Source organism: Triturus cristatus, chromosome 4_2 (assembly GCF_964204655.1).
Source record: "Triturus cristatus chromosome 4_2, aTriCri1.1, whole genome shotgun sequence".
Classification (NCBI taxonomy): Eukaryota; Metazoa; Chordata; class Amphibia; order Caudata; family Salamandridae; genus Triturus; species Triturus cristatus.
This window is the reverse complement of record NC_140586.1, coordinates 168,524,079-168,540,086: the sequence shown is the minus strand read 5'-3', so window position 1 is coordinate 168,540,086 and position 16,008 is coordinate 168,524,079. Positions and strand designations below refer to the sequence as shown.

General features: G+C 50.3%; 1 protein-coding gene across 1 annotated transcript in view; it reads left to right on the top strand.

Annotated features, from left to right (window-relative positions):
- MYO1A (myosin IA) overlaps positions 1-16,008 on the top strand; it is a 357,566-nt gene that overhangs the window by 69,479 nt on the left and 272,079 nt on the right. The window contains exon 3 of the mRNA XM_085600969.1: positions 4,332-4,447. Coding sequence (XP_085457095.1) covers positions 4,332-4,447 — 116 coding nt within the window. The remainder of the gene's footprint in view (positions 1-4,331; positions 4,448-16,008) is intronic.

Here is a 16,008-nt window from a genome sequence, read left to right as displayed (position 1 = left end):
AAGTCGAGAACCAGACACTTACGAGATTTGTGTCATGGACGATTCTCGCAAAAGAAAGATGATGGCCTATGTAGATAATCGCAGATGCTTTAGGACATGGTTTTTGAAGAAGGAGGCTTAGTCATAGTTAAAAAAACGGATGCTCCATTTGATGCTGATCCATTGAGAGTCGTGAAAAAGTAAAGGACAAATGGTAACCGCTCAATGTCCCAGAATGCCCAATACGAGGGGCTCATACCGTTTCAAACATCTGTCTCGATGCTTGTCGGCTCCAAACTTCACGAGTGACATAAGTCTACCTGAGTGCCCAAGACAAGCATCTGAGTCTACATCTACGATGCCAGATGACAGTGCAATGCCTTCACATCGTACGGCTCCATTTGGATGATTGGTGCAAGCACCTCGACGACTCTGAGGAACTTTAATGGATATATGTTGTCCGTATTTCTTATTTAGCAAAAGGAGGAGATGTAGTCTTATGTGATCATGTCCAGTAGGAACCTTGTGGTCTTAGTCAGACTCCTTACAAAGTTACGTAATCAGTTGGGAGGTATTTGGGTGTGGTCAATAAAGTCATTGATGGAGTGCGTTCAGTTAACGGTTGCATGCTGAAGATTAAAGACGTGCCTTACAGAGCTCCGTGTGTCACATAGTCACTTGCATGCTCCAGAGCTGGGGTGGATGCTGCATCCGCCCACCTTTTCGGTCTACCTCTGCCTACTGCTCTGCGTTCTACCACTATTCCAGGCATCAATAGGTCGCATCTCCCAGCCTACAGCAGCAATCATATGCCCCATTCACATGTTCCTCATTAACTTCCATCCTCCAACCACCACCTGACCTACCACGCTACTGAAAGCAACCAACCCATAAGGTGCACAGGGAACAGCAAGAAAATGGGAGCTCTCCCCGACCACCTACCCAAAATCTCTTTAGCTCCCACCTTTATTCCCAAACCAGCCAATCAAGTCTCTCACCACTGTCAGCTCGCACCAACAGCCCAAAGTGCCTGGGCTTGAAACACTGTTTACTTTAAGTGCTTAGAGTAGCCAGATGTAGAAATTGTAAACAATGCACTGTTTATATCATGTGTATTGTGCTGCCATATACAGTGACTGGGGGTGAGTGCTTGCAATGTTCAACACTCCGTCCATCATTTCCTTTGGTTTTTGCTTTGTTCGCCATAAGTTGGCAGGGTATGCTCAGACGTGAGTCCCTTGCTCACTTTGCCACTGGATTCAAGTAAGCCTGGCTGAAGACGGCTGAATGCCAGAAACCGGTCCTAGGAAGCTTGTTTCCGATCCAGGGAAGACATGGCTTGGCAGTTCGGGCTGGACTGTTCCCATGAGGCACAGGGTCAGACTGATTTGCATATGGCCATGTCTGAACTGGGGTGGCAAAGTGGGCTAAAGAACGGTGATGGATTAAACCCAGATCAGTTGACTGGGAGTGAGTGCTTGCAATGTTCAACACTCCGTCCATCATTTCCTTTGGTTTTTGTTTGTTCGCCATAAGTTGGCAGGGTATGCTCAGACGTAAGTCCCTTGCTCACTTTGCCACTGGATTCAAGCAAGCCTGGCTGAAGACGGCTGAAATGCCAGAAACCGGTCCTAGGAAGCTTGTTTCCGGTCCAGGGAAGACATGGCTTGGCAGTTCGGGCTGGACTGTTCCCATGAGGCACAGGGTCAGACTGATTTGCATATGGCCATGTCTGAACTGGGGTGGCAGAGTGGGCTAAAGAACGGTGATGGATTAAACCCAGATCAGTTGACTGGGGGTGAGTGCTTGCAATGTTCAACACTCCGTCCATCATTTCCTGTGGTTTTTGCTATATACAGTGGATAAGCAGGGGGTACAGGGGGCGGTCCGCCCCAGGCGGCACAAGTTTTTGGGGTGGCAGCCTCCCCCCGCTATCACCTGCTGTCACGGGGCGGTTAGAGCAAGCCCCCACCTTCCCCCCTCTCCTCAATACATTTGCTGCAGGGCCGCAAACGCAGTAAATACTCGCCATCACCCCTCACTCTTCACTGTGGCCGCCACTGGGTGGCAAACGCAGAGAACGCCACGGGCGCCCATAGGGCTAACTATGCCACTGGCCATATACACAAACTGTACACGCTTCTCTATTTGTGCAATGTGCCTAGCATAGACAGACACAAATTGACAAAACGAAGTGCTGCATTCAGTGACTTTGATACCAGTGACGCCAGTCATGTACCAAGGGTGGTGTGATGGGGGGGTCAAACAAAAAAATAATAATAATAAAACACTTACCTTGAGGCGTGACACAACGTCCTTCTCCACTGGTCGTCTACCTTCCAGGCAGGCTCCAGTGCGGGACCAGGAAACGTCACTCATCAATCCTGACGCTGGAGAGATGTGTCAGGATTGGAATGGAGCGGCCTCTTTCAGCGCTCATAAGAGCACTGAAGGCCTGCACTTTCGCTAACCCAGCTGAGCTGAGTTAGAGAACTTTAAAATGTGCATGTCTGGCTGGTCGTCCCCAGACAGCAGGCCAAAGAGACATGCGGATTTAAAACCGCACTGTCACAGCTCACTGCTGCTGCCACTCAGCAGCACTGGCCCTGCCCCATCTTGTCACTCAACTCAGGATGAGTCGATTGCTAAAAAATTAAATGGTAATAAAGAAACGTTATTACTATTTGATTTTTCATCTCTGGCCTGTGGAGTGACGCTCCTCTGCTCAAACGGAGGAGCCACTCCTGTGATACGTGAAATGTTACAAAACAAATAGGTATGCAGTTCCTAAGGGGGAAGGAAGGTAAAAAGGTGGGATCCAAAGCAGGTATCTAACGAAAGGAGGGAAGGGAAATTCTTCCTTTCGGAAAGAGGGCCCTCACACACCCAGCCCGCTGGGTGTCATGCTTCATCATCGGGCATGTTCCTCGTCGGGTCGGCGCCCCCTACCTCCACAACATTTTCTTTTAACTGTTCACATCTTTTGGCCCCCTCCCTAGGACACTTGTTACCTTAACGTGTACATCACATGCCGTGATTTGATGGGGCCAGTCGCAATGATTTTATAGGTGAGTTGTTTGATCTCACCTCTCTGCTACTACTTTTTAAACACATGTTACCTACTCCACTTGGCACTAAAGCTGCATTAATTGTGTTTAACCAATGTGGTGCGAACGTGGCTGATTCAGGCTAGGTCTCAGCCACCTTCACAAAGTGAGGCTCACCATTACTACGTGTATACACAAAGTGGTGTATCATAAGGGAGTATGATGGCGCGATCCATTATGCAATAATGTCATCTTGAATGATATACATTTCTCATGTCATCTTGAATGAAATACATTTCTCATTTGTCTTAATAGATTGGCCGCTGCATCAACAGGTACCACACCTTTCTGGTGCAACTGATGGTAAAATTAGGTTAACACACCACATTACCATAGTTTTTAGTGTAGACACATCACTTTTTCACTAGGTCCTGAGGAATTGCCGCCAGATCCACTTGACTAATAGGCAAGAAACATGTCGACCGCATGAGATTGAGCGCAACAAACTGCAACATCATTGCAGTGAGTCGCCACTCCATTTTTTAATCAGGGTGGAAGCCAGGATCATTAAAATTATTTTGCCTGACTCCTCCACTTCCCTGTTTTAACTCACATGGTCTATTCGACTTACACATCTGCACTTCTACACTTCTAAGGCCCCTTACATCCACTGCACCAAACGGCAAGGAATAAAAGATCTCCGCCAAAGAGCCCCTGCAGAGGGTGCCCGTCGGGTATTGCAGCGCCGACCTGACGAGGAGCATGCCCGATGATGAAGCGGCACCCAGCGGGCTGGGTGTGTGAGGGCCCTCATTCCGAAAGGAAGGATATCCCCTCCCTCCTTTCGATAGATACCTGCTTTGGATCCCGCCTTTTTACCTTCCTTCCCCCTCAGGAACTGCATACCTATTTGTTTTGTACTTTGACTAGGGCATGTATGCTGGACCTTCCAAAAGCCCGGGGTCCCTCTTCCTTGATAGCATACGTGAAATGTTGCCTGCAAAAATGTCCTGTCATCTGACCTGGCCTGTTTGTAAGGCCCCCAGGCTCTACTGACCATACTTAAAAATGGTGAGGGCTCACAGTCTGGCATCCCATTGACCTGGAGACTAGTTGTTACTGACCTGTTAAATATACATATACTTGTGAAGTTGCAGAAAGTGGCACACTGCATGTCCACCTCGCCGTTTGTCAATCTTCGCAGATTATGATGTCATGGATGCTTTTTTTGTATCATTCCAAGATTGTTTTGATAATACCTTCCTTTCTAATCCTTCTTTATTCCTCTTTCCTTTCTCCACCCAGACTTACATCGGGAACGTAGTCATCTCAGTGAACCCCTACAAGCCCCTTCCCATCTACACGCCAGAGCATGTCCAGCAGTACAGGAACTGCAACTTCTTTGAGCTGAAACCGCACATGTAAGTACGACAGAGGCACGGTCCTACCCCGAGGCTCAGTGGAGCCCCCTGGGGGTGTGGGAGGAGTTTACTGTGAGGGAGACTGGCAAGCAAACATCCTACCAAGCACTAGGGAAAGGGTTCATGGACAGAAGCGCTTGCCAGATGTCCCAGGTCCAGAGGGCATGGCTCATCTAGGCATGTTTTCTCTGTGCATTTTGGCCCGTGAAGGTTTGCAGTTTTCATGATCACTGCAGGCGAGCCATTTTCAAAAATGCAAAGAAAGATTAGAGGACATCGCCTCATATTTGAAACTCTCTCATATTAATAACACTAGAGGCACGAGTGCTTATGCAAACATTCATCCGCCATCAGTGCAGCTTCATTCTTTCTGCTAACTTAAGAACTGTTCAAGTCCATCCAATTTTTTCATCTCAAAGTCCAAAAAATGGGCAGCTATTAATATTAACATTTGTCAAGCACATAATAGCCCACCACCCTTACACAAAAGAACATCACTAGCAAGTTTACTTGTGGTCCATTGGCACCCGATAAGGAGCCCTCCTCATCATGACTGGGAAGGCCACAAGCCCCTGCTGTCCTACTATTGCAGCTTCTCCAATAGACTCACTAGCCAACCAGGTGACCTGTTTCATTAACATCAGTTTCACAGAAGGTGAGGTTCCCCAGGACCCATAAGCACTCCTTAGCTACATCACTCCTCAGAAAGAACACTCTAGACCCCACAGACCCCAATAACTACCGTCCTATTGGAGACCTCCAATGGAACTTAAAACAAGCATTTGCAATGCAATAGGTCTCGCATTTACGCGAGTTTGAGGTATGGGCATTGTAAATGACCATGCCTTTTATTTATTTTTTGGTTTTTAAAACATAAATAAAAGGCATTGTCATTTACAATGCCAATAGCTTAACTTCGCGTAAATGCGAGACCTAATGTATGCAAATGGTTGTGCAAATGCTTGTTTGAAGGAGGCAAAAAAAAAAAAAAAGAAGAAACCGAGCACAGTGTCCCTTAGGCTGGCCCCACGCTCAGTATTAAAGTTTTACAAAATAAACAGAGCGCGGTGCCCCTGAAGCGGGGGCCGCTCTCATCAAAGTATAAATAAAAAAAAGTAAACTGAGCGCGGTGTCTCTAAAGCGGATGCCACGCTCAGCATTCAATTTAGACCGCATAACGCTGTATTAGAAAATCGGCCGCCATTGTCCCCATCACTTTCAATAAACAAAATAGTGCTCACCCCTTTATAATGCAGACCGTGTAACAAGCCAAGTAAAAGGTCCAGTCCTTATAGTCAGCATTTAGGAAGGACACTGACACAAGCCAATGGCAAACATGGGTGGAGAGTCGGCATGCCTCTCAGAGCGAGCAGTGCATACGCTAAAAAGTAGTTACCCGACAACCCCAAGAACACATTGAGTCACACAAAATCCTTGCCATGCATTAATCCGGTTTGAGACCCAAGCACTTCACAGAGACCATGCTGGTAAGCATGTGTGATGGTCTACAGGGTTAGCAGAAGATGGTATCATGAGACCTCTGAGCTGGATTTGACATAGTTGACCAGAGTTTCCTGCTATTTGGATCCCATACACCAATACCGCCTTCCTGGCAACCAGATGGTTTAAGTCCCTTGTTGAAGAACTCAAGTAAACTGTGAGGAGAGCAAGACTCCAATCCCCTGCCCACCAAGCCTCCTGCACAGTTCTACAAGGCCCCCCCATCATCCCTCTCTTTTAATTGCTAGATAAGAACCTCTAATGGACCTGCCCGGCCCCCACCGCCTATGCTCCCGCAGTTATGCAAACAACATAGTCATATGTCTTCCAACCGATCTGAATCAGTAAACAAAAGAATAAAAAGCATCAAGCTATGGACAGCTTCAAACTCAACAGCTCTAAACATCCAGCCCACCTCATCAACAGTAACAACCCTCCTTTGCCCGCATTCCGCCTTCTGTGGTGAGCTTGCACCCAAAAAAACCAATGCACAAACTCTCCGAGTGTTTCAGGATGCTGACCTCAGCCTGAGCTCACAAGTGGGATCAGTAGCCAAGCAATCGTTCCACCAAACCAGGCTGCTAGAATAAGAAATCCCTTTCTCCTCTCTTAACACCTCACCACGGTAGTGCTCCGTCAACTCAAGAATAAACTATTGGAATGCTTTGCACATTGGGTTACCAGCCTACCAAGGTCAAAGGCTACAGCAGGTGCAAAATAATGTAGGGAGCCTAACCTTTGACCTGTAAAAAATATTGACGACGAGCAGCTCACCTAAACAACACCTACAATGGCTCCCAGTAAACGACAGGACCGCATCTGAGATTCTCTGTCTCACATACAATTTCATCTGAAGCACAGGCCTTAAATATCCGCTCAAATGAAACTGTTAAACACACCACAAAACGGAAACTACCCTCGGTAGTAGATCGTCCTCTGGTCACCCTTGAAAACAGATGCAAACATCTGGGGTTGCTGACAGTTCTCAGTGGCAGCCCCTCAACTCTGGAACATGCAATCCCGACAAATCCACTATCTCCACTGATGCACTTTGGAACAATATTCGACACTCTTTGGGAGAGGATGTGGTCCGTCTGCTAGACTGCCGCATTTGGTGCTGGAAACCAGGGTTCGAGCCTCGGGGTCGCGTCCACATCCTGTGATTCTGGGCAAATCATTTAATCTCCCGTGCCTGAAGGTGTAATGTAAATAGGGTGCTCGTGTAAAGCGCTCCAAATACCTTCGGGTCGAGTTCGCGCTATATAAATTTGCAACAACAACAAAAAAAAGGAGTTTGAAACCCGGTGGGTGAGGCTGCGGTTTTCAACTTTTCAGGACCGGATCAGCACAACGCTCTTCATGCGACTTGAGCCTGCCGCATTGCTCTATGTCCTACTATAGGAAACAATGGAAACGTTTTAAAATGAGCATTTGAACTTACCTGAAGGAACACCATGCTCGCATCGGGACTCTGTGTCCCATCATGCATTTAACAGACATTGCACAGAGCCTACGCCCACTGGGGGCAGATATGCAAATGAATAAAACCGGAAATACAAGGATATATTATATATATTCATATCGTAGGTCGGACTTTCCAAGATTACAATAACTGGTTATGTGCTCAATTTGAATGATTACATAGATCGAATGAAGGGGACTGGTTGTATAAAATGGTCAGACTGGAATCAACGATTTGGAGTGATTGAATGGAATGAATGAAATGGTTAAAACAAAATTATTAATATTAAATGTTATTAATTTAAATATTGAATGGAGGGATTAACTTGTAATGGTTAAAACTGGTTGCTTTAAGAAATTCCATAATTCTTTAAAAATGACCGACACCCCATGTTTCTATGTGCCATTGGCACTGGCGTCTGTTTGATTTTGGAAAGCTGGTATGCTCTCGTTTTTTTAATAACACATTAAAGAAACACTTTTTGTTTGTGTTTTATGCTTTATGGGATTAAATTGTGCAATTGAAGCATTGTTGGTTATACAATTGCACCCATTGTGGAGCATGCAGTTGCAATTGACAGTGAACGGGTACACCCACAGGACCCCCCACCCCATATTTGCACCTTTGACGAGTCCTTGCGTAAATGTTTTTATACATCACAGCCTGTTTTATCTTTGCTCCCCATGTTACAATTTCCCCTTCTTTAGCTCCCTTTTTCAATATTACTACATCAGAGTTCACAGCTTAACTGCTCCATACCTCACTACTTCGTGCAATCCCCATCGCTAGAGTCTCTGATTGGATGTTGGCATATGTGCTGTACCTGCTCAGGACAAACAGGCCCTGCCATGACTGGTTACATCACGGAACGGACAGTACCTGGAGTCACTGGTTACATCAAAGAACAGGCAGGCCCTGGCGTCACTGGTTACATCACAGTACGGACAGACACTGGAATCACTGGTTACATCAGGGAACGGACAGTCCTTGGCGTCACTGGTTACATCAAATAACAGGCAGGCCCTGGCGTCACTGGTTACATCACAGAACAGACAGGCCCTTACGTCACTGGTTACATCACACAACGGACAGGCCCTGGCGTCACCAGTTACATCATAGGACAGACAGGTTCTGACGTCACTGGTTACATCACAGAATGGACAGGCACTGGCGTCACTGGTTACATCACCGAACGGATAGTTCCTGGCGTCACTGGTTACATCACGGAACGGACAGTACCTGGAGTCACTGGTTACATCAAAGAACAGGCAGGCCCTGGCGTCACTGGTTACATCACAGTACGGACAGGCCCTGACGTCACCAGTTACATCACAGAATGGACAGGCACTGGCATCACTGGTTACATCAGGGAACGGACAGTCCCTGGCGTCACTGGTTACATCAAATAACAGGCAGGCCCTGGCGTCACTGGTTACATCACAGAACAGACAGGCCCTTACGTCACTGGTTACATGACACAACGGACAGGCCCTGGAATCACCAGTTATATCATAAGACAGACAGGCCCTGGCGTCACTGGTTACATCACAGAATGGACAGGCACTGGCGTCGCTGGTTACATCACGGAACGTACAGGCACTGGCGTCACGGTTACATAACGGAACGGAAAGGCCCTGCCATCACTGGCTACATCAAGGAACAGGCAGTCTTTGGTATCACTGGTTACATCAAAGAACAGGCTGGCCCTGGCGTCACTGGTTACATCACAGAACGGACAGGCCCTGACATCACCGGTTACATCACACAACGGACAGGCCCTGGCGTCACCGGTTACATCACAGAAAAGACAGGCCCTGGCGTCACTGGTTACATCACAGAACGGACAGGCACTGGCATCACTGGTTACATCAGGGAATGGACAGTCCCTGGCATCACTGGTTACATCACAGAACAGACAGGCCCTGGCATCACTGGTTACATCAGGGAACGGACAGTCCCTGGCATCACTGGTTACATCACAGAACAGACAGGCCCTGGCGTCACTGGTTACATCACAGAACGAACAGGCCCTGGCGTCACCGGTTACATCACAGAACAGACAGACCTTGTAATCACCGGTTACATAAAAGAACGGACCGGCCCTGATGTCACCGGTTACATCACACAACAGACAGGCCCTGGCGTCACCAGTTACATCATAAGACAGACAGGCCCTGGCGTCACTGGTTACATCACAGAACGGACAGGCCTGGTGTCACAGGTTACATCGCAGAACAGACAAGCCCTGTTGTCACTGGTTACATCAAAGAACAGGCAGGCCCTGGCGTCACTGGTTACATCACAGAACGAAGAGGCGCTGGTGTCACTGGTTACATCAAAGAACAGGCAGGCCCTGGCGTCACTGGTTACATCACAGAACAGAGAGGCCCTGATATCACCGGTTACATCACACAACGGACAGGCCCTGGCGTCACTGGTTACATCACAGTCAGACAGGCCCTGGTGTCACTGGTTACATCACAGACGGACAGGCCTTGTAATCACCGGTTACATCACAGAACAGACAGGCCCTGACGTCACCGGTTACATCACACAACAGACAGGCCCTGGCGTCACCAGTTACATCATAAGACAGACAGGCCCTGGCATCACTGGTTACATCATAGAATGGACAGGCCCTGGTGTCACCGGTTACACCACGAAATGGAACGGCCCTGCCGTTACATCACAGAACGGACAGGCCCTGGTGTCACTGGATACATCACAGAACAGACAGGCCCTGTTGTCACCGTTTACATCACAGAAGAGACAGGCCCTGGCGTCACCGGTTACATCAAAGAACAGACAGGCCCTGGTGTCACAGGTTTCATCACAGAACAAACAGGCGCTGGCGTCACTGGTTACATCACAGAACAGAGAGGCCCTGGCGTCACTGGTTACAATACAGAACAGACAGGCCCTGGCGTCACTGGTTACATCACAGAACGAACAGGCGCTGGCGTCACTGGTTACATCACAGAACAGAGAGGCCCTGGCGTCACTGGTTACAATACAGAACAGACAGGCCCTGTTGTCACCGTTTACATCACAGAAGAGACAGGCCCTGGCGTCACCGGTTACATCAAAGAACAGACAGGCCCTGGTGTCACTGGTTTCATCACAGAACAAACAGGCGCTGGCGTCACTGGTTACATCACAGAACAGAGAGGCCCTGGCGTCACTGGTTACAATACAGAACAGACAGGCCCTGGCGTCACTGGTTACATCACAGAACGAACAGGCGCTGGTGTCACAATCACCCTTGCACAGTTCTGTGCCTCATCTTTCCATCTCCGTTAGTTTCTTTCTGCTGCATCTTGGCTCCTGGTCCTTTCTCCCAGGTGAGTCTGTCTCCTTCATCGCTGTGCTTTTGTCAGCTATTTCGCTGAATCTCATAGTTCCCTGTCCAACATTCCCACTCAAACCTCAGTTTTGTCTCCAGCCTTCAGTCTGCTCTGGCTTTGGCGTCGCCTCCTCACCTAGGGCTGTAAGCGAGCAGCACTTGGTCGTGTCCCGCCTCAGGCCTTGTGAGATGTTTTCTTCTCCAGACTCCCAGCCAAGCTCCAAGCATGCCGGTGCTCTGAACCCAGGCCCCTGCTTAGACCCTGGTATCAAAGAGCAGGTACTGCACTTAAAATGGCCACCGAATAATACGAATAACAGGAGCACAATCCGTGTTTGTGGTCCTTTGGCTGAAGACTAAACGGGGTACAGAAATCTCCAGCTGAAATCCGATCAAGACTCTTCTAGAATGTCTTAAAAGGAGGAGTCTCCAGACTCTGGGTTACGACCAGGATTAATATAAGCAGGGGCTCGACTGCAGGCCCAGGCTCAAAATTGTCTGTTCCCTTCTCAGGAAAAACAAAATTTTCGAAACTAAAACGGAATAAATGTCTCTAGTGCAAGAAACCGAGAGCAGCTCATGCATCAGATCTGAAGCCACAGACAGGTCCATTAACAGTGCAGTGATCTAACTGGCTGAATAACCTTCTGACAAAAAAAGAAGAAAGCCGTCCATGTTGGGACAGAAGACTCTTTGAGACCTTTAAGGTTAATTTAATGACGAGCTCTGTGGCCAGGAAGTCATTATTGCACATATGCTGACGTGCACCAGAGACAGCGCCAGGAACACTTGACACTAGTAGACGCTTGGCATTGCCACCCGCAGCACGGAGCGAGGAGCTAGGGGGCACTACCCGTTTGCTGGATTGAGAGAGTGGCTAGGGACCTGATAGAGGAGGTGACGTCATTGAGCGAAGACTTGACGAGAACTGGCCTACAGAGAGTAGAGTTGCGGACATCAGCTGTGAGGGCCGCCACCTGTGTGCAGAGAACAGCCTAGCTTGCCAAGCCCTGTAATACCAGCCGCTGCCAGCCATGCAGGATGTCTAGGGTGGGGCCAGGCTGGAAGAGATATGCGAGGGCAAAGGTTGCCGAGTAATGGCTTTCCATGATCATACGTTTTTAATAATAGGTGACAACGGGTTGGTCACATGATTAGGAAGTGTAAAGGTCGCCTCTAGCCAGGCACACCCGTATCTCTCGGTGGCGTGGCTAACTTGGTTGCTGTTGCGCTGTTTTCCAGCAGCCGCACAAGACTGTGTTTATGTCCCATATAAAGTGACAGCAGAAAGTGACCACCAGTCAGATGGCTTCCGCCAATTCTCTGCCCATCGCAGTCATTTTAGAACTCATTAAAGGTCCCATTTTCCACCTTCTGGTTCGGGTATCAACGCCCCAGCGTCCCCCCCCCCCCCCCCCCCAACACCCTCCACGCCCCCGCCTCTCCGGCACAAAAAACGTTTATTTACACCTGGTGTTCTGCAAAAAAAAAAGAGGTAAAATGAGCACACATGGTTGTCTGCCTATTTTGCTGCATGTTTTACTTCCGGGTTTTACCACCAGTAATAGGGGATGGCAAATTGTAACGCAAAATCGGATCATTTTTGCACTCACTTCATAATTGTTATCTTCCCAGCGCAGTGAGGGCCGCGGGCCTAGCTGGACGCGCGCGCGGCGGAATAACGGGACACCACACTCACTGGCTGTGTCGGCGCGAATGCCCCTTGAGGCCGCGCCCCCTTTATTTTAAATACAGGCGTACGCCACCGTCGTGGCGTACGCATTGCGTCGGTGCTCCCGGCGCTCTAGCGTCTAACGCTAGAGCGCTAACTGCAACATCCCTCTCCAACTTGGATAACAAACATAACTTTAGTTCTTGCCAGTCACTCACTTACTTGGCATACAAAGTCTCTAAGGCGGCTGCTTGGCGGGGGGGTTCTCCCTCAGCCCATAACTCGCGGTGGCACGGGTGTTGGAACAGGCTGGGTGACCACTGTTCGCCTCGCTCCGTTCAGGGGCAGAGTGGCTCTGCTCTGGGGCGACACCGGGCCTGACGGGCGTTGGCAAAAGTTCCATTTCTGGGATCGGGGCTTCTTCTTCTTCCTCGCTCAGTCCGCCGTGGTCGCATTCGGTGGCCTCTGGAATTCGCTTGAACCACGAGATGTTCCGCGTGGTCGATTCCACCCCCCTCCTGGCGGTTACCATCGTGCCCTGTCTCCGCTCTACTGTCCAGCTCCCCGGTTCGTACCGAGGTTTAAACTTCCCTCCAGGTCTTCGGTCTCTCACGATGACATTGTCCCCCGGCCTGATGTCGCGTTCCCGACTGCCTCTCGCTCGGCTCACTTGTTGGTTTCGGTGTGCTCTTCGTTGGAGGGCCCGCTCTGCTTCGAACGGTGGGGGAGTCCACCCAGGGGCAGTAGGTAGGCCATCGCGCCGCGTCCCCTTTAACATGAGAGTCCACGGGGCTTGCTTGGTGGAGCAGTGCGGCGTGCTCCTGTATTCCCCCAGGAACCGCTGAATCTCTCTTTCTGGGTCTTGATGTTCAGCTCCTGCTATTCGTATGACTTTGTTCAGTGTTCGCATGAAGCGCTCTACCTCTCCGTTGGCCTGCGGCCATTGAGGGGTGATCCGCCGATGCTTTATCCCCTGGAGCCGGAGGAACTCCCGGAACTCGTGGCCCTGGAAGGGTGGCCCATTGTCGCTTTTTAGTTCGGAGGGACGCCGAAACATGTTAAATATCTTTTCCAGGGCTGGCCCCACAAAAGTGAATGCTGTAGATGGTAATGCTTCCACCGCGGGGTATTTGGAGAAGTTGTCGATGACGACCATTGACACTCTCCCATTCGGGAGGCTTCCGAAGTCTATACTGACTTTGTCCCACGGGTGTGCTCCTGGTTCTTCCGTCACGATGGGGGCCGGAGGTTCGGGACCACTCGTCATTTGGCATGCTGGGCAGCTCTTCACCACATCTTCCACCATGGCGTCCAACCCCGGGAACCATGTCTTCGCCCTCATTCGGGCCTTCATTTTTTCCGTCCCTTGGTGACCGTTGTGGGCAACGAGCGTGGCTTGATGGCGTAGTGTTGCCGGCATGACAATTTTGGACCCTCGCAGGATGACCCCATCTCGGGTCGCACTCAGCTCGTTTCGTATTCGCCAGACTTGTTGCAGGTCTCTTCTCTCCTCCTCTGTCCACGAGTTGGCGGATTGTAAGAAGTCGGCCCATGTCCCCTTTTGGAGGGCGTCTCGTGTTCTTGCCACCACGGCATCCTGCTCCGCGGCTCGCAGGATCTCTTGGATCGTTAGCACTTGCGGGCATGTCAGGGCGGCCAACAGGTCAATGTGTGCTTCAGCGTCATCCTCTTCTTCCTTACCGGTGGGGGACGGCTCCTCCCTCTCTGGGTGTCTCGACAAGAAATCTGCCGGGTTCCTGGCGCCGGGCCGATATGTGACATCCATCTGGTACTGCTGCAGCCCGATGGCCCACCTCTCAATCCTTGGTGGGGGGTGTGGCACGGTCCCTTTGAAGAGGGGTACTAGTGGCTGGTGGTCCGTTACCACCGTAAACGGGTGCCCGCAGACATATAGGTGGAAATGTCGGCAGCCCCACCGGATGGCCAACGCCTCTCGTTCAATTTGAGAGTATCTCTGTTCTGTTGCCGTGAGCGCCTTGCTGGCATATGCCAGGGTCGCCCACCTCCCTGGCTCTTGTTCCTGGGTGAGGACTGCGCCCAGTCCCACCGGGCTGGCGTCAACGAGTAGCTCGGTTTTCCTTGTCGGGTCGAAGTAGACCAGTGTGGCCTGATCAAGGAGCGTGGTCTTGATGGCTTGGAAGGCCTCCTCTTCCTTCTGTCCCCACTGCCACGGGGTGTCATTCTTTGTGAGGCGCCTGAGCGGCTCGGCGGTGGTAGCCAGGTTCGGAATGAAACGTCCACAGTATGTAGCCATCCCGAGGAAACTGCGGACTTCGGACGCAGACATTGGTGCCGGGGCGTTCTTGATGGCTAGGGACTTTCTCGGGTCTACCTGGATGCCTTGGTTGGTAAACGTGTATCCAAAGAACTCGATCCGTTGCTGAAAGAGTTGGCATTTCTCCTTGTGTAGCGTGACTCCGTACTCCCTAAGTCGTGCCAACGTGGATCGGACCCGCCGATAGTGCTCATCCACGGTTGTGGAGTGTATCAGTATGTCGTCTCTGACGTTCAGTACTCCAGGTAGTCCCTGCAATATGTCTCGGATGGTGTTTTGGAATATTTCCGCCGCCGATGAGATACCAAAGTTAAGGCATCGGTACCTTCGCAACCCCAGGTGTGTACTGAACGTAGTGATATATCTACTTTTCTCGGCCAGAGTCAGCTGGTGGTAGCCCGCATTGAGGTCCAGCTTGGAGAACCACCGGGCTCCGTTGAGGTCCGCAATTATATCATCCATCGTGGGCGTGATGTGTCTCTCCCTCTTGATGGCTTTGTTGGGCAGCCTCATATCGATGCACACCCGGATCTTGCCTGGTTGGCGGGGTTTCTCCGCTATCACCATAGGGGATACCCACGGAGTGGGTCCAGTTACTGCCTCAATGACACCTTGCTCTTCCAGTTTCTTCAATTCCTCTTCTACCAACGGGCGTAAATGGAATGGAATTCGTCTGTGCTTCAGCGCTGTGGGTGTAACAGAGCGATCAATGTGGAGTTTGACTGGCGGGCGTCTGATGTTTCCGAGGCCAGTGAACAGCTCCGGAAACTGGTCTAGCAGGGTGGCTGTTTGGGTGTCTTGCACTTTCCGGAGGAACGCTAGTAATCCTAAGTCTTCGGCTGCATGCCCGCTTAGGAGTGTGTCCACTTCCTGATCGATAACGTGTATGTCGATCGTTATCTCTGTGTCTTCTGTTTTTACTGGCACTGTCATTTTTCCTGCAAGGGGCAGGGGCACGCCGCTTCCATAAGCGTAGATTTGGGCCTTCGACCGCTTGAGCTCAGGTTTTGGCCGGAGGCGGTTGTACTGTTGCACCCCCATCACGGTGACTGACGCGCCGGTGTCGATCACTGCATTTACTTGGGATCCTGCGACCATGATGTCACACCGAGGCTGTGGTCTTCTCGAGCTCTTGAGGGCTCTGGTGAATGAGATCAGGTATGTTTCTCCTTCATCGTCGGATTCGGAGTCGTCATCTCGCAGTGCTTGCGCCTGCTTGTGGCCTGCGTCGGTGTGGGAAGATAATGATAGCTGGGACAGCTGTCTCACCATGTTTCTTGCTGGCCTC